Source organism: Sceloporus occidentalis, unplaced genomic scaffold, assembly GCF_023333645.1.
Source record: "Sceloporus occidentalis isolate IW3139 unplaced genomic scaffold, rSceOcc1.0.p SCAF_19, whole genome shotgun sequence".
In the NCBI taxonomy this organism is placed as follows: Eukaryota; Metazoa; Chordata; class Lepidosauria; order Squamata; family Phrynosomatidae; genus Sceloporus; species Sceloporus occidentalis.
In genome coordinates this window covers 2,155,680-2,173,883 of record NW_028316999.1, presented here as the reverse complement: position 1 = coordinate 2,173,883, position 18,204 = coordinate 2,155,680, and the positions used below count along the sequence as shown (strand labels likewise).

Here is an 18,204-nt window from a genome sequence, read left to right as displayed (position 1 = left end):
ATGACAGGTGAGGAGTCACATTTACCACGAGAATGGGGTATCCGACCCCTGCTATCACTCATAGCACAGCTCTTTGCTCTGCCAATTACCTGAAGCTGGTGAGTGATAAACAGGATGGTTTTAGACTTAAGGTGCTTTCTGATGGCGCTGTTGAAGATGTGATTGCCCACGTGGGCATCTAAGGCACTGAGAGGGTCGTCCAGAATGTAGATGCTTCGGTCACTATACAGAGCCCTTGCCAGGCTGATCCTCTGTCTCTGACCACCACTTAGATTTGCTCCACGTTCGCCAATCTTCAGAAAGAAAGTATATCATAATCACAGCACGGTAGTGATAAATATACTGAAATCTCCAGAATGGAGTACACAGAATGTTAATAGCTGGACAGAAAAAAAATAAATTCATAATTTCCAGAATACCAACTTTTGCCACGGTACTTTACCTCTGTTAAATCACTGTTAGGTAGGATAGCCAAGTCTGGTCTCAAACAACAAACACTCAGGACATTATTGTACCTAAATAAAAATAAAAAACACACACAATTAGAATTGTTATAGAGATTAAGAAGTGCTCAAATACCTGTGAAAATCCTAGTATCTTTTACAGATACAGGGGGCATCAGGTTTAATTTCTGCTTCCAACATAAAATTAACAGCTGAGACAGTATATGCGTGATCACTGCCAAATGTGACTTAAAAGTGTATGTCTCCTGTCACTAATATTCTTGATATTTTGTTTGAATTATGAGAGATGCAATTTGATGTAAGAAGTTAAACTATGGTAAACCAAAGTCCCTTCCTGGGCGAAAGACCAAATAGGCCTGTAGCCCAGGAAGGGAGGTACACAAATATTACCCTGAAGAGGGTGGGAAAGCCCCTTTTCAATGACCCCAACAAGGGTTGGATAGGCACTGGCATCTTACCCCAGAACTGACTTTTATGTTTAGATTTCATCAAATGTAATGACCACATTGCGTAGTTTGTATGAAATGGGGACTATTTGTAAAGGTCAAAGACCTATTGTGACTTTGGCAACCAATGGAATATCCCCAATTACTTGACCATTGAATTGGTCGCTGTGGTGATACAACCATTTCTCAAATCATCAATTTCTTGTCATAAAGAATTCACATCCGCTGTACTATAGATAGGGCTATGCTCTATTACATAGAATAGTTCCAAAGTGCAAAACTTTAGTACGCACATTCTGGCCACTAAATTTTAGGTTTAAGAAAAATTCTTCACACGTACCTTTCCTCCTCAAACTCCTTGCCAAACAGGATATTGTCCCTGAAAGAAGCATTTAATATCCAGGCCTGTTGAGCAACATATGCAAATGTGCCATTGACGGCGATGCTGCCCTCCAACAAAGTCATCTGCAATGGACAAAGGCATTGTCACCACCCGATCATATCCTAGCACTACATTAAATGTATCAATACACACGTGTTTGTGAAGGAGCATTTCAATTCGGACAAACCTGGCCCTTCCTAAACAGTTACATATAGTTTCTGCTGAAATAAAATTCCGGTTAAGAATCCTTTATAAAGAGCCTTTGCAACTAATGGGAATAGGTTTACCTTGTAGATTTTACCAGGTAAAGTTGGAAACATTCAATTTCTACATATTCACAATTTATGCATAATTCAATGACTGATAAAAAGACAGCTATGAGCTCAATTGCTTTTAAAAAATGGTACCTTACCTGTCCTAGAATGGCAGAGATCAGAGATGTTTTTCCACTCCCAACACTACCGCATATTCCTATTAGCTTCCCCTGAGCAAGAGAAAGAAATGAAAAACGATGGTTTCTCATTATCGCGTAGCAAGCACTTGCTTATGTCACACCGCATTAGTAGTACATGGGTCTTATTCATCTGATAAAGACTGACTCACCTTCTCTATGTCTAAGTCAACGTTGTAGAGGGCCCTCTGGAGTCTCACGTTTGATAAGGGAATGTCTTTGCCATCTTCATCAGGGCTAGGGTGATCATCACTATCCACCAGAAGATGTCCTTTCTGTTCTGCCAGAACAGCTTGCAGCCCTTCGTTCTGCAGACTGGCCTTCTCCTTCTCTCTCTTCACCTTAGCGCCTTTCTTTTCTTTTTTCAGTTTTGGGGTAGCCTTCGGAGAGCACTGGGTACTGGCATGGGTTGAATCCCAAGCCAAGGTGGCATTTTTCAGCTGTATGATGAGGTTTGGGCTGGATGGCTTTTTCTTTACCATGTGAACCTCTTCCATTAGAAATAAACTCTGATAGGAGGTTGTGAGAGAGGTGCAAAGATGAGACAGCAGGTCAGGCCTAGGGCACTCACGTAGCAAAAACATCAGGCTATACAGTGGAAGGAAGCTGCTGAGGAGCAAAAGGTAGCTCATTAGAGTCAACAAGCCTTGATGTGACAGAGGACCTGGAACATTCATGATACCAACACCACCGTCTATTTCGGGCCACTGGTGGCAGTAATATTATCGCAAGTAAACACACACACAGCTTTGCATTCAAAATCAGTCAAGCTGGCGCTAAACTTTAAAAAGTGAGCGTCTAGTCACCAAAATGCTGTTACAACTAGCTCATAATCACTGAACTAGACAACAGCAGAAAGACTATGGTCCATGTAAGCAAACATAACAAAACTCAACTAAGGTGCACTTGTTTATAAACCAGTGCATCATGCTATACCAAAAAGGTATATCAACCTAAACGTAATTATACACTGAATCCACTTAACCCACAGGGTTAACAATTGGGACATTTCTCAAATTTAGACCTTTATTAGAATTGACTGGCAAAGCTCAATCTGTGCTGCCCTTAACTCTGGCTTCATTGGCTGAAGCTGAAAGAAAATGTACAACTCTCTGTTAAATCCTTCTCATAGCTGTATGCTCTTGTGGGCCTACATTACCTTCAAAGCAGCCCATACGTCCCTTTGCCTGCTCCACTGTTACTTTTATTGGCATGACATAATGCTAGGTACATAAACCTAAAGACTGGTTAAGCACAAAAAAATATGAGTTGACAGAAATACATCTGCAGTTAAAGTATCCAACCATGGTTATTAGCTGGAGACGAATGGTCCTGCAATGGCCAGCCAGCATAGATGACAACCTGTTACAAATGCCAGTATTTGGCAAGAGCAGAGCCAAATGTAACTGAAGCCATGCATTACCGCACAAAAAAAACCCTAGGTGGTGTTTGGCAAAAAATGTAAAAACAGAATAAAATTAAAAGCTACCAGCACCACCCAGCCATGTATCAGTTGACAAACATGCCAAATTAAAAGGAGATCAGGCCACTAGGACTATTGCTTACTTTGAACCGCTCCATGGATACAGAGGCTTCTGAAAGAGACTTCACAGAGAAGGGTGTCACTTTTAGGGCAAAAGTCATGGAGTTGAAGACTGTGACAACAGTGAAAGCCTTTAAGAAATTGAAAAAGTATGAATTAGTCAAAAGGTGAACACCAAATGCAAAATCAGCCTTAAGCAATCCCAGATTGTACTTTTTACGATATCCCAGTAGCAGCTCAACTGAGAAAAAGTAACATTGGAGAATCTTAATGATTGTGCCTATGTCACTGATACACAAAAAGGAAAGATAACCTTTTTACAATGCAATTTTCTGTAGCTTGCAAAGGTTTAATGATGTGCACCTTATTGCCATCCTTTTTGATGCTACAACAGCATTATAAACTGAACAGTTAAGTTTGCTTTAATCCAAAACAGACTTAAACAACTTGGCCACAAATGACTGGTTTTAACAAAAAATAAAAAAAGAAAAAAAAAAAAAGTTAAAAAAACCCCAAAAAACATTCATTCTGGTTACCTGAGCAGCAGTGAGGTCATATCCCAGCATCATATGAACAGAAAAGGTCACCACACTGGCAATCACAACCACAATAGGGGCAATCCCTACAGTAATGCTCTGGAAATAGCCTGCTTTCTCCAGTATCTTCCTCTCGTTTTCTCGAATTTCTGTAATAAAACAAGAGAAGCGAAAGCATTATGAACCTTTTCACAATAATGCAAAGCAATAGCATGTCACAAAAGTTTAGTAGACCAAGATTATGATTGTTCTAAGAAGTGCTGTGTAAATTGTTGGCACTATATAAATAAGAAACACAATCAAAGGGTGCAACAAAAATAGAAATGACAGACCAAGGCAAATCAATGATATTGGGTAAACAGGGCCTGGCTCACAAGCTTACAATCTAGAGGGGATGAGGAGTAGAGAAGGATGGACAGAAAGCCATAGGAGGTCTGTGAAAATTGTGTTAGTGGCAGGTAAGGTTTGAGCAGATTGTAGGCTTTCCTGAAGTAGTGTTCTTTTGGGTTTTTCTTCAATATTGAGAGGGAAGGCGACAGCTGGGGGTTGGGTAGCAGTGAGTTTCCAAGGTATGGGGGTAGCAAAAGTTAAGTTTGTAGTGTAAGTGTGCAAAGAAGGGGGTTTTCAGGGATGAGGAGAGCCTTAATCCATTTGAAGAAGGTAGAGGTCGAGATGGGGAGTATTTTGTAATGAGGGCAGAAGGGTATGGTGGAGCAGTACCACGCAGAGCTTTGTGTGTTGGTGTGAGGCTTTTAAATGTAATTCGTGATGACATAGGGAGCCAGTGGAGGGTACACAGAGTGGGGAAGGAGAAGAGCGCTGTGTAGGGAAGTTAAGCCACTTTGGATACATTGCAGAGAGGTAAGAGACAAAGGAATACCAACTAGAAGGGTCCAGACTAGACATAAGGAACAAACTAGGGTTTTTGTGGCCTCTTGTGTGAGGAAAGGGTGGATGCATTTTTTTTTTTTATTTTTAAGGTTCAAGGAATGTGTGAAGGGTGAGGAACAGGGCTCAAATCAAAGACGACCCCCAAGGCATCAGGTTTTGTTAGCAGGGAAGACAGTCTTGTTAATGGAGATTGGGAATTCAGGTACTGGGTGGAAATTGAGGGAGAGGATGAGATTAATTTTAGATAAAAGTTTCAGGTAGCGTTGTGACATCCATGACAAAATAGCAGAAAGGAAGTTAGTATTCGGGCACATGACAGAAGGAGAGAGATCCGGGGAAATCAGATAGATTTGAGTATCATTTGCATATAGGTGAAAGTGGAAGCCAAATGAGTTCATCAGTTTTCCAAGAGATGAAGTGTAGAGAAAAAAAATAGAGGGCCAAGGACTGACCCTGTAGGACGCCAACAGAAAGTGGACAGTTTTATATGAATTTATATGGACGGAGAGAGTGACAGAAAAGGAACAATTAGAAAGATATCATGAGACCCAAGAGAGAGCTGTGTCTTTTATTCCCATAGAATAAAGTGAATCAAGAAGAAGGTTGCAATCAACAGTGATGTAGTAGTAGTAGTAGTAGAAGTTTGTTAGTTTCAGTAGACGAAGTTACTCAAGCAATTGTACACAACTCACTCTTACAGGAAAAATGGAGGAGAGATATAGGGCAGTAGTTAGTATGAGAAGGGAATCTAAGGATTTTTTTTAAGAATAGGTGTGATTAGAGCATTCTTATAGGTTGCCGGTACAGTTCAAGCGAAGAGGGTAGGTCGGAAAGTGATAGGCAAAGGGAGATGGAGAGAGACCTACCATAGTATGATGGGCTAGGATCAAAGGGACAGATTTGAGGCGGAAAGAAGCAAGTCCTTAGGAGAAAAGGCATTTAGTGTTGGGTAAGTAGTTGTGGGTGGTAGATGGATGTTGTAGAGAAGTAAGGTCCCGTCTGATACTTTCAGTATGTTTTAGAAGTAAGAAGGCCTTTGGCTGTGGTAATGGGTAGAAAGAGGGAGGGCCAGGAAAAGAGTTTGTAAAGATTTGGAGCAGTCCAAATAAACACGGTGGGCAGTGGAGGGTTACACGGAAGCCATTGGTGTTGGTGCCATTTACAGGCTGATGGCTTGACATGCAATTAGGTCTGGTGATCAACTGCCTCCATAAAGTGAGAGACCATAGGGGCAGGAGGGAGAGAGGTCAAAATATAAGCAAAATTTGTTTTTCTTGTGATTTCAGAACATGCAAATGATTTAAGCAAGGTACACACTTAGACTCTCAGTAAATCGATTCTCTCCATACATTAGGGCACAGTACTTACTCTGCACGTTTTGAGAGAATGCCTTCACCCACGCATACATTTTTATAAATTTGATGTAGTTTAGGACTTCATTCATCTTTTGTACCCGTTCGTCAGTAACTGACACACATTTCCTTCTGAAATATGCAGTTAATCGGGATACAAACATCTGTAAGAGTATAGAAAGAAAGGAAAAAAAAAAGAAAAAAGATAACGCGTTTAGTTTTTCCCACCTGTTTATATAAAGATATTTACAATTACATTGCACCATGGTCTGCGGTGCAGGAAAAATATGGAATTAGGCACAGCAACACAATGTTTATTTCAAATTAGGCAGCTTGAAGGAACAGCCACGCCACTTTTTTGTGTTTAATAAAAAACTGAAGTTCTCCCAGGGTCCCTAAGCTCTGGAGAGCAGTTCAGTCCCATCCCTTGGCAACCAACGTAAGCCACGCATACACAGCAGTTTCCAAAATTGGGGCTTTTTAAAGGGAAAAAGCGATGGTTCCCCAACATATTACTCACCATAGCTGGATAGAAGAGTATGAAGACAGCAGAACCTAGGAAACCAGTAGGACCCAATATAAAGACATTGTAGATCATTCCTAAAATGGCAACAATGGGTCCTCCAGCCAGGAGACTGCCAACTGCGGCAGCCTCAAACATTCGCTGTCCATCACTGGAGCAGACATTTATCAGCTGAAACACAGGATATGAAAATTACACAAAGGTATTATATTCTCCATCAAGAACTATTCCAGCAGGGCTATACATTTGTTGTTAAATGTTGGGATTTCATGTTCTCATTTAGATTTCCAAGGACAATGACAGGTTTTATTAATGCTTAAGATTTTCACAAGTTTACACGCTCACATAGTTCATATCATTGTAGGATACAGAGGCATAAGTTGCAACATTGCACACCTTTGGCCTATGGAACCACACATGTACCCGAGCAAAAGGTAAAATACAATGGCTTCACCGTGTGCAATAATTTGAAACATGCATAACCAATCCCCCCCCCTCCCCTGTCAGGCACCTCGGTCATCCCCAGCTTCTAACCCCACCACTACTGGCCATGTCTCACGGCACCAGTTTTGGTAATGTCCACGGGAAAGCCAAGGGCCTCCACATCAAGTTATACAAGGCCCTGGTGCCCCGATGTACGTGACACCTCCTCTTTTCCCCTATGGCGGTTATATATATATATATATATATATATATATATAAAAATTCATGATAAGGGGCTTGATTTAAATTTTCTAGCAAATGCTAGCTTTATCGCCAGCAGAATATGAATTATTGATTTTCTCCAGGGAGAAGATCCCCCTAGAAAAAAAAAGCATAGAAGGGCAACACAAACACACCATTTGAAGCACTGGCCGGGACCATCATCTGTGTATCAGGTTCCATTTTTCACCGCACTAATGCCAGCACCGGGGGCTTCTATTACTATTTTACGTAGCAAATATTGTTTTTATTCAAGCAGCCCTAGAAATAGTGGTGCAGCATTTTTATAATAGGTTTTTATGGAGTCCGCCATTGAGTGCATTCTCTAGACTTGTATTCTGGTTAATAATGATCATAAATGGCTCATACCTCTCCCATTGACTTCTCCTTAATGTTCTTTAGCTTAAGGATCTTTTTAAAGGCCATGGTCAGTATTGCTCCTCTGACCCGGGAGCCAGTGCGGTAATTCAACGCCCAGGTAAGCGCCAGGGACCAGGAACGGACAATCTCAGTCAACAGGAGACCAAACACTAAGAGTAAGGCGTAAGCAAGATCTGTATCGTTTTGCTGAGTATACTCCAAAAGGCTTTTCACTACAAATGCCTACAGGAAGAAGGGTAAAGAAGCGTGAGTTCTCCTATTCAATTTAACACATCACTCACAATAACCATTATGGTAAGTTAGAAAAACAGCCAATTAGATTGGACTAGCAACCATTTGGTAAAGAGAATAAATCAATGAAGGTGACCATGTAACAATGTCTCAACAGGAGACTATATGCATGTGCTCGGTTCTAATTAGATACTCAGTGAAGTAACATGATATGTACATTCAAAACAACCTGGACTTTAATTGACCTTATGTTATCAGTTACACAATCACCTTCCTAAAGAAGAAAAGTTAGACATTTTGAGCTGTGAGCCTTCTAACTTAACATAAATATGGTTAGTTGATTTATATATATATATATAAAAAAATACTGAAAATTAAACAAAAAAAAAAAAATCATCTTAAAATAAAAGCAAGTATTTACAGCCGTTTCTTTGGAACGTGCGCATTGATAAAAATGAACAATTGTACCTACAGTTGTACGAGGGGAAGAGAAGGGCATTTTGGCAATTAATTCCTGAAAATAAATATCAGCAGGTTATTACGAAAACAAAATTTAAAAAAAGAGCATAACTTCTAAACAATCTGTCGCCATGTTGACCACTCTTGCTCTTTTAATAGCTTACCAAGAAAGCCGTCACTTGTTCACATTCCAAGCAACGACTCCAAAAACAACATTTCTTCATTCTCTCTTTATAAATAAATTAATGCATTTAAACCTGCATGTTCAAAGCTACAGTGTGCCACCAGTTAAGGCTAGTTAGCATAAAATACTATAAACTTAGGGAAAACAATTTTATTTGAGGGGTGTGGAAAGCATACCAAAGAAATATTCAAACAAACTTCCAAAGCAATAAGATTCCAATGACATACAGTTAATAAAGAAAACATCCGAAGAAGGCACATAACAGACGCCGTGATAGCGCTCATCTTCATAACAGCCACCTAACCTGAGACGCCACTGGGACAGCTTTTTAAGCGAAAGACCTTCAAAACGGAATTCCCCATAAGGCAATGTTTTCTCTGGTAGTAAATTTGATTGATGCGTTCCGTGAATCATCAAGAAGCGATGAGGTTAAAGTAAAAAAAACTTTAACATGACAGAATTACTTAAGTGACAGACGAGGATCAACAAGACCTTTGGAAGATAGGACTATAACAATCGGCAGCAAACTTTGAGTCTCTTCTAAGTCCTTGTATAAGAGTCTGTAGAGAGGAGGCATTGCTTGACACGGTGCCAGCACAGTTTAGGAGCGGCTTGGAGATCCGTACTCCATCACCAAGTGCTGGTGAGACTACTTAGCTGGGCTTACTTATTACCATCCTCCATTAACTGACAGGTTGAGTTCATTAAGTCCATGTCCTTGAAGTATCCCAAATCACCTTGTGAAAAGGACCACCAATATTTGGGGAAAAGCAGTACTTGGGAAAGCAAAGAATTTGAAACATAATTCTCAAGCTATAATAAAAACTTGATTGGATACCGGCATATCCACTTATGTAAAAACGACGATCTCCTGAGATGTGCCAGCTTGTCGATATTATAATTGAAGTTCAGAAAGGAAAAAAAAGAGTGGGGGGGGAGCCAAAAAAAAATAAAAATAAAAAAACAAACCAAACACACACACAAGTAGGAGGGGGATAAAACACAAGATAACACTTCCATGGTAGTACTCCCTGCTCCTTCGAGGACACCTGAGAGATGGAGATTCCCCACCAATTAAATAACAACCCATCAAACAAAAGGGAAAATAAAATCACTGAGCATTCACATGTTATATTTCCTGCCCAAAAATTACATTAAACTGTAGAAAATGAACCAAATTATGAATGCTGGGAAATGCATTGTTAAGAGATAAATGGCAATATCTTCACTCAATAAATGTAATAGACATAACCGTCTCATGGTTGTAAGCATTCCCACGGAATAAATATGACCTTACCTTGGTCTTGCATTGCGAGGGTTTCTGCACAGCTTGTCTGGCTCAATCTCACGCAGAACTGCCACCCTGAAAATTCTAAAGAATAGCTTCTGTCATTGGTTCCACTACAGAGGCAACATTAGTGTCATGACCCTTATCCCACCCCAATTCCAGCGTCTCACCTGAAGAATGGGAGAGGCTGGATAAACAAGTACCATGGGAAAAAGAACAAGCCTGTTTCATAAGTATGATGGCATAACCATTGAGGCTGTGCCGTGTCCCCCAACACAAAACTCATGACATTTGACCTACGTTTTACGTATTTCTACAAGCAAGCAGTTTATCCTGTGGGTTAATTGAAAGAATAGACTCCACTGTTTTTTTTTTTAAAAGCAGACCTTTGTGAGCTTGCAAACTATCCTGGGCAAAGACCACCTAATGTACCTTACGTAAATATTATATTGTAGTAATTTGGATTCACTGCCACCGCATATATTCATATACACACACGTATACATGTTTCAAAAGAGACAGTCTAGGGACCATAACAACCTACTCCGTTGGGAAGAATGTTATATGAAAGCAGCGAATAATAAGATAATCGCAGCAATTTAACAGTGGCAACTTCTCACTGTGTTGGGTTTTTTTCTACATGAATGAAAAGGAGTAAGATATGCTACCTGCTTTCCTGAAGCAAAAAAAAAAAAAAAAAGGAAACCGCGGCTCAAATCTCTTGTACCAGCTTATTCCCGGTGAAAACATTTCATAACTGCACAGAGGCAGCCCACTAATGGGTGACGGAATGAGACTCAGGTTTAATACCATTCCTAGCACACACTTGGTGAAAATCCCTGCTCATCTGCTCATGCGACGCTCATGCAAGACATGGGCTACATTTTTTTATTTGTTTTTGTTTTTTTTTTTTTTTACACAGAGTGCATGAATGATGGTAAACTTGAACTGAAGTATACCCAAGAGGTCCTTAGAGATGCCCTGTTCAGTATATCCAGAGGTCCTCAGTTAGCCCTTCAAAAGTAGGAATTGCTGGATAAAGATGCAACAACACACAGGTCTATGGGACCTGCAGAATTATGCCTAAATTGGTATGAAATGCAGCTGCTAGACTCTGTGTTTAGTGTCTTAGCCATTAATTTGTAAATAATCAAGGTCAAACCTAGACACTGAATGCAGGTGGATTTGTGTTTTTAAATTTACTTGACACCTGCATATATCTATCATTCTACATACACACACTTTGTTGTTGTCAAAGAGCCCATCACCCATGTAGTGTACCAATGACAGAAGCTCTTCTTGATGAAGGTTGTTTTGTTAAAGCCCTGACCTAATTATTTTAGGTTGGACCACTGGATTATAATTAACAAAAATAATAATTCAAAGATATACCCCTTAAGGCAACTTAACCAACAGAAAATAAAGAAAAAAAATCAATATATAAATAAAACTCGTAACTTATACCAACAGTGTTCTGTCTCTGTACTTACCAAGTCAATGCACATCCATCTTTAAACACCGCACTGAAAATTAGTACTACAAATAGCAGTAAAAGGTCCTACACCTCATGACATATTTGCAAACATAAAAAACATTTTAGCAAATGTGATTAGTCTACTTTGAAACAAGATCGTATTGGTAGTAAAGCAGATCAAAATATGCAGCATAGTTAACATAATAAAGAATGATAGCTTGGCCTAATTTCTCCTAGGCAGCTAATGAGGCCTTGACAATGGGCTAGAAAAAATGTTGCTAACCTACTTATATATAAGTGAAACCTATAACTCTGCAAACACCTCATCTTTGCTCAAGGCGGGAGCTGCCAGTACATTCAGCCCTGACATTTAAAAAAAGAGTAGTAATTCTGTGTACACAAAGTATGAACATATGTGTAGACAAACACACTCAATTACTTTTGACTTACTTGCACCAGGAGCCTATTTGTCTGTTCTGACCTGCCTCCGTGTGCTTCAAGCAAACCTCAGATGCAGCACTGCTTGTAGAAGTGTCCTAAGTGAACACTGCTGTATGGAGTTCAGTATAGCCTCCTGGATAAACTTTGTCATACACTGGATTCAATTCTGTTAATAACTGTCTATCTTAAATGTAGGAAACCTTGAATTAATTAGTCCTCCATTTGTCTCCCTAACAACTCAAGTTACCATGATCCACGAATCAAACGTTGAGAACAAAATATAAATGAAATGAACTTTGGCAAACATAATAAATGAATGGCTAGGTTCATTTAATCAATAATAAGTCTTTTTAAGACAGTAATAGTTATTCATAAAGTATTACAAAAAAAACTTTTAAAAGAAAAAGCATTCTGACTATACAGAACTAAAGGTCCACCACGTGAAGCACTTGCAAGGAGACATTACCTCTCGGCATATGAAACAGGGTGGAAACTACTTACTGGACCAATGAAGCCAGCCAGCTGGGTAAGCATTAGGCACATGATGGAGATAATGAGCCTGGTGCGACAGAACTTCCACACAACACTGCGCAGAGAGGACTCATCCGCACCCCGCTCGGTCAACTCCGCCAGCCACAATTTCTCCAACCTGTGTGGAATATTTAATTTAAGCGAGTAAACTATATATTTCAGGTACTGTAACTACATATTTCAGGTACAGATTAGAGTACAATGTAGAGGACTGCATTGGGAGGTGGGTACCACGGTCTTGCTGGTGGGAGCGGGCGGTCAGGCACTGCACCTGCGGGTCCCGGTAATCCTGCGCAGTCCCGCAAGGCTGCCTTCTTGCTGCTCCCTTACAGTGTCTCTTCTCTTGCTCCGCCCAGGAACAAAGCGGAGTCACGTGATGTGAGGTCACTTCCTGTGACTCCACCTTGTTCCTGGGCGGAGCAAGAGAAGAGACGCTGTGAGGGAGCAACTTGAGGGCAGCCTTGCGGGACTGCGCGGGAAATCTGCAGTTCAGGTAAGGAGGTGGGTGTGATTGGCCACAAATATGGCGGGAGCGGGCGGGATTGGCCACAAATATGGCGGGAGCGGAACACCCACATTGCGGGAGCAAAAAAGCAGTCCGCGCAGGGCTCTAGTACAAAGTAACACAAAAATGTGAATAACTTCGTAGAGACTTCTTTGGCTTTCAGTCATAACATACCGTCGGCTGTTTACATCAGAAGACTCGTATTTTGACAGCGACCAGATATCGTCTAGAAACAGCTCCCCCTTTTTGTATGCTAAACGGGCCATGGGTGTGAGCCACGAGAAAGTCATAAAGGAGAAGAGGCCAGCGTTGTCCACCGGATGCTGGTTCCTACAAAATATAAGAGAGGACAGTATGGCATTGTTACCAATAGAAATGCAGATATGTGAAACGCTTAACCTGCACTACAGAAGCATGATGTCAAATACTGTCAATCTTAAGAGTCTGTATTTGTCAGGGTGGAAATAGGTCTGTATCTGATATTAATCTAATTGTTATAGTGTCCAGTTAAGATAAAGAGCGGATCATTAGAAATGAGAAACTCACTTGGAAGTAAACCGAATGGGTTTCAGGAGGTGGAGACCATGGTGGTATTTGCCTTTATGATGGTCCTCATCCAGCATCTGCAAATGGGAATGTACAGAGATGTCCAAGGGAAGTCCCTCAGCTCGAGCGGCAGCTTCCAAAGCATCCTGGCAATCCACATGCTTCAAAAATACAAAACGTTTGCATTAAATAAGCAGCAACGCTACTCCTATCAGTCATATCAGTATGTAAAACGTCCTTTGTATATCGGTTGTTTTGCCTCAATTCCTTTTCTGAATTGTTATCTGCCTTTTTTATTGGCCTCCAGTGATATCTGCACAGTAGCACAGATTCCCCAGGATTCTGGAAGAGGGAGTCTTGCTGTGTTTGTTCCCATCACAATCGCCAAAGGTTTATTTACTTACAAATGAAAAGTAATATGTGATATTTGAAGGCAACAGGATAGCTTTGCACAGTGTAGTATAGAGTGGGATCCCCTGATAATGCAGACCCTGTAGTGGGGTTCCTCTCTCCTCCCAGCCATGATTTGCACAGGCAGTGTGAGGGGACTGCTGAACACGCACATCATGGTGAAGGTACCCATCGCTAGTAACCTTTACGGAGAGTAGCCACTGCTGTATCTATTCTGTTACACAGTATCAGTTCTTATGTTAGTTGATACTAATAAAAGCTAAGCTTTAGATATACCGTATTGGCTCGGATATAGGCCGCACCCGACTATAGGCCGCACCCTAAAAGTTTGGTGCTTTCTTTAAATAAAAATATTTGTAATAGATATGCTGCCACTCTGTCGCCCCCCCCCCCCCGAGATATGCTGCCACTCTGTCCTCCCCCCGACTTACCAGAGCAGACTCCCGGGTGTCTTGCGGGGCCGGAGGGGGACATCTACGCAATACACGTATACAACTCCCGGTGCCGGCACTCAGCGGAAGCGCCGGCACCGCAAGTTGCATACATGTCCCCCGCAAGACACTCGGGAGTCTGCTCTGGTAAGTCTTGGGGGCAGAGGTAAAATGCATCGTGTGGACGGTCACCGGCTGCGGCGATGCACATAAACAACCTCCGCTGCCGGCACGTCTGCACGATGCGCTTAGACAATCTCCCGTGCCGGCACTCCCCCAGTGGAGTGCTGGCAGGGGAGGCTGTCTAAGCGTATCGGGGAGTAGGATGCAGGTCCCCTGCACTGCTGCGGGGGATCTGTATCCTAACCCTGCTGCCTGCCCGGCGCCTGGAACTGCATGTCCCAGGCGTCAGGCGCTAGACCCCGAATATAGGCCGCACCCCCACTTTAAAGACTGAAAGTGGGGGGGGAAAGTGCAGCCTATAATCAAGAAGTGCACAACGCCGAAAAAGCAACATGTATTAGCTTTATAAATCTGGGAAAAGTCTTCAATCAAGACAGAGCCTTATACAACTGTGCCAATATCAGACTGAACAGATATGTCACTGCCCAAAATAAAAAAGTGAGATGGAGACAGACGACCGCTATCTGTGGCGGTATGTAAGTGCTCTTAATGGCACTTTGCTATAAACCACTGTCATTACAGTCAAGTCAACCGATTGTAGCTATTAGCATCTAGAAATGTTCTAGAGTCAACTGTGTAAGAGGCATTAAAAATAATTAAATATTTAAAGAAAGACAACTTAAAATTGACAATAACACATTCAAACCCCAGTACGGAAGGAGAAGAGGGCCTGCTCTTGTGAGCTGACAGTCTATTTGGTGCTTGACGGGTAAGTGAGACAGTAGGAGAGGACAGCTTGGGTTAGACTTGATTTTAACGAGGGTGGATATGGAGAACTTTGTGAGGATGACAGATAGCAGGTTTCATGCTTATATGTAAAATGGGTACACTTCAGAGAAGCGCTACAGCACAGTAGAAATCCTGAACGTGCGTGGGACACGCGGTAATAACGATAGAAGAGACAAGTCGCCAGAGGGAGAAGGACATTTGGATAAAAGAGCGGAGATATAGGGCAGCGCTCTGTAAGTCAGGAGCTAGGACAGCTGCCAGATCTCATCTTAACATTACAGCCCATGGCCCTTCTTCCAAACGACTATTGGCCTTCTTCTCACTATAGGTTCCTTTAGTAAAATTGGTAAATATTTAGTGACATGAATATTCCACCTGAAGCTCTGAAAGGTATCAAGTTTGACTAAAGACTATAGCCAATAGCCCCAGAGAGCCAATTCCATTCGAATGTTTTAGTCTTCACTGTAAACAAGTCAAAGCGGTGCCTTTAGCTTAGAGTTTATCCTTTTCATAAGATCAATGCTTACTCGTCTGATGCTTGTGCTGGAAAAAGCACAAACGGTTTTCTGTAATTAATATTATTGAGCGGTTGCTCTCCCAATTACCCCGCAGAAGCTGCAATGTAAACATACACTGTATAGACCCCGTGCGTAAAGCCGCTACACACCAGTAAGGTTAACCAGAGTAGTAAGCGATGATTACAAGCTCAGAAAAATAAAAAAAAGCACAAGCTTGCATTTAATGTATTTGCATGAACTAAGCACTTTATTTTGAATAAACATCACCCAAGTGTCTGCAAAAAACTTCCAGCAGGTTTTGCAAGCTCACTGCCTCGCATTAGTGTTTCTCTCAACTCCATGGGTAATAAGGCAATGAGTTTCTTTAGTCACTGCACACGCGGCACAATGCAATGTCACAAAGTCTGTCACTTGATCCGTGGCCGGTTTAACATGTAATACGGTTTTTCCGCAGACAAACGCAGATCTCGCTGGCTTCTGCTGGCCGAGCAGATTTATTGGGGAAGTCACGCCAGGTGAGCTCAGCCAATCAGAGCACACCAGTTCCCTTGTTTCCTGGCAGCAGACAGGCTGGTGTAGACGAAGGCAGTAAGCCAATAGGGAAGCTGTTGTTAACAGGAAACAGAGGCCCGGGGCCATTTATTGGATAAATAGATGTACAGTAGCAGACAATGTCCTAACACGGAGTCACGCAAACAGCTCACACACACACAACACCTGCAACATCTCAACGAGTTAACCCCTTCAGAACAAGGCCCAGACACATTTATTATCCACTAAAAATACACAGCAACTGAAAGAACAGTTTTGCTATATTGTATCTGATTAACGGGATGTGTTTTAATACATCTAAATTAGCTGAGCAGTTTTACTCACTGCTCAATCACCCCCCCATAAGATTTTTTTCTAATTCAGAATAATAAAATACAAAGAAAACGCATTATAATATCGCTCTGGCACCGACCCCCCCCCCCCACACACTGTGTAAATAGACCGTTATTTCTAATCACTGCACGTGTGCTGCCTTTGTAGCACTGGGCTAGAACAAGGCCCCACACAAGCAGATCCCCGCACATCTGTGCAGTACTGCCAAGGACAGCGGAAGCGCAGGATTTTTCCAAATTAACCCCTCCATCCCTATGATGATTGTAGAGTATACATTTATTTTTTCCCCCACAAATTATATATTGCTTTTTCAGCAGGGCTTTCCTTTGAACACAATCATAAATGTAAGACATTTTATATGGAAACAAATGAAAAACAAACAAAAAAAGCCTTTTTTGGCCTTTTACACATATATAACTTGGTTCTTCCGGTATACAATGGGGAAAAAAAAAAAATACCCAAATATACCAGTATTAAAAAATCATGCGTATTTGGAAATTACCCAATATGGCCAGGGCAATTTATTATATGTGTATTTTTAATTTTCTATCACATTTATTTTTTTCATCTCTATCAGAGAGTAGTTGTCAATGTACATCACACCGCACCAAGAGAGATCAGTCACGACGTTGCCGGAAGGAAACACCTGAACATTTGTTCAGGCATTTAAATCCTTATAGAATATAACAGCACTCAATTAGAGCACAGTCCCATTCAATCTGACAGCTCGGGGCTGCAAGTTTGACAGTCTGATATCTGTTCCCCGGGAGGGATTTAATTTTACCGGTGCCAAAATCATAGGAGATACATCCTTGGTCCTCATGGACCAGTTTTTCATGATGTATACCCTATGTCACCGGTCTTTAAGGGGTTAAACATACATGTAAACACTACGATAGGCACCAGTTTACCAAATTATATTTTCCCTGCACCGAGTACTAGTTTTGTTATATGGGTACACTGTTGATAGAATTGTAAAAAGAACAGATGCAATTAAAGGGCAATTTCTAAAGATCCTGGTAATAAATATAAAATAACTGTGCATTAGACTGGATAAATATGCTATAATGCAGTTTGGAGTTTTACAGATAGATCTTGATATGACTGGTGATCAAGGCTTTTCACTTTCAACTTTTTGTTTAAATAAATATATTAAGAAGCCAAATCAATGTAAAAAACGAGCTTTCTAAACTTTCATGCGTAGATTTTGTGTGTTATAATGATTACTTACTTTTCTGGAACATACCAACAGATAATATAGATATGTACAAAATCTCATTTTAACCTTTAGCATACAGAAGAACTTCTGTTTTTTTTTTTTGGTTTTTTTTGCAGACCTAAGCTGTGTCTGGCACATCATATGAAAAAACAAGCTAATTGTGCAAACTTGCTGAAACCCAATGTCTCTTCTAGAAAATAAAAAGAAGGACAGCATCAGAATACTGAGATGAACCTAGAAGAGAATAATAAATTCATTCTAAAATGACACTAGCTTTAGTCAGAAATTGCAATAAAGCCCTTCTAATAAGCAGATCTCAGATCATAACCCTTTCAGAAGAATATACCCCTTTTGAAAGCCACGTAGTCAGAGCACCCAGGAATCCTCTCACAGAATCACTATTGAAACAGACATGGATCACTGCGCAAAATAATCTCAAACTCCTGTGCTATGGGCTACATTTTAGAGGTCTCTGGTTAGCGATACTCTTTGTTAAGA

General features: G+C 41.0%; 1 protein-coding gene across 2 annotated transcripts in view; it reads right to left on the bottom strand.

Moving 5' to 3' along the window:
- LOC149302296 (ATP-binding cassette sub-family C member 5-like) overlaps positions 1-18,204 on the bottom strand; it is a 45,508-nt gene that overhangs the window by 22,902 nt on the left and 4,402 nt on the right. For both annotated transcript variants that reach the window (XM_089482479.1, XM_089482481.1), the window contains exons 2-14: positions 13,331-13,491; positions 12,959-13,114; positions 12,250-12,397; positions 7,660-7,893; positions 6,586-6,759; positions 6,082-6,229; positions 3,823-3,971; positions 3,310-3,417; positions 1,896-2,252; positions 1,705-1,776; positions 1,251-1,375; positions 443-515; positions 90-293 (exon numbers count right to left, since the gene is read on the bottom strand). In XM_089482479.1, coding sequence (XP_089338605.1) covers positions 90-293; positions 443-515; positions 1,251-1,375; positions 1,705-1,776; positions 1,896-2,252; positions 3,310-3,417; positions 3,823-3,971; positions 6,082-6,229; positions 6,586-6,759; positions 7,660-7,893; positions 12,250-12,397; positions 12,959-13,114; positions 13,331-13,491 — 2,109 coding nt within the window. The remainder of the gene's footprint in view (positions 1-89; positions 294-442; positions 516-1,250; positions 1,376-1,704; positions 1,777-1,895; positions 2,253-3,309; positions 3,418-3,822; positions 3,972-6,081; positions 6,230-6,585; positions 6,760-7,659; positions 7,894-12,249; positions 12,398-12,958; positions 13,115-13,330; positions 13,492-18,204) is intronic.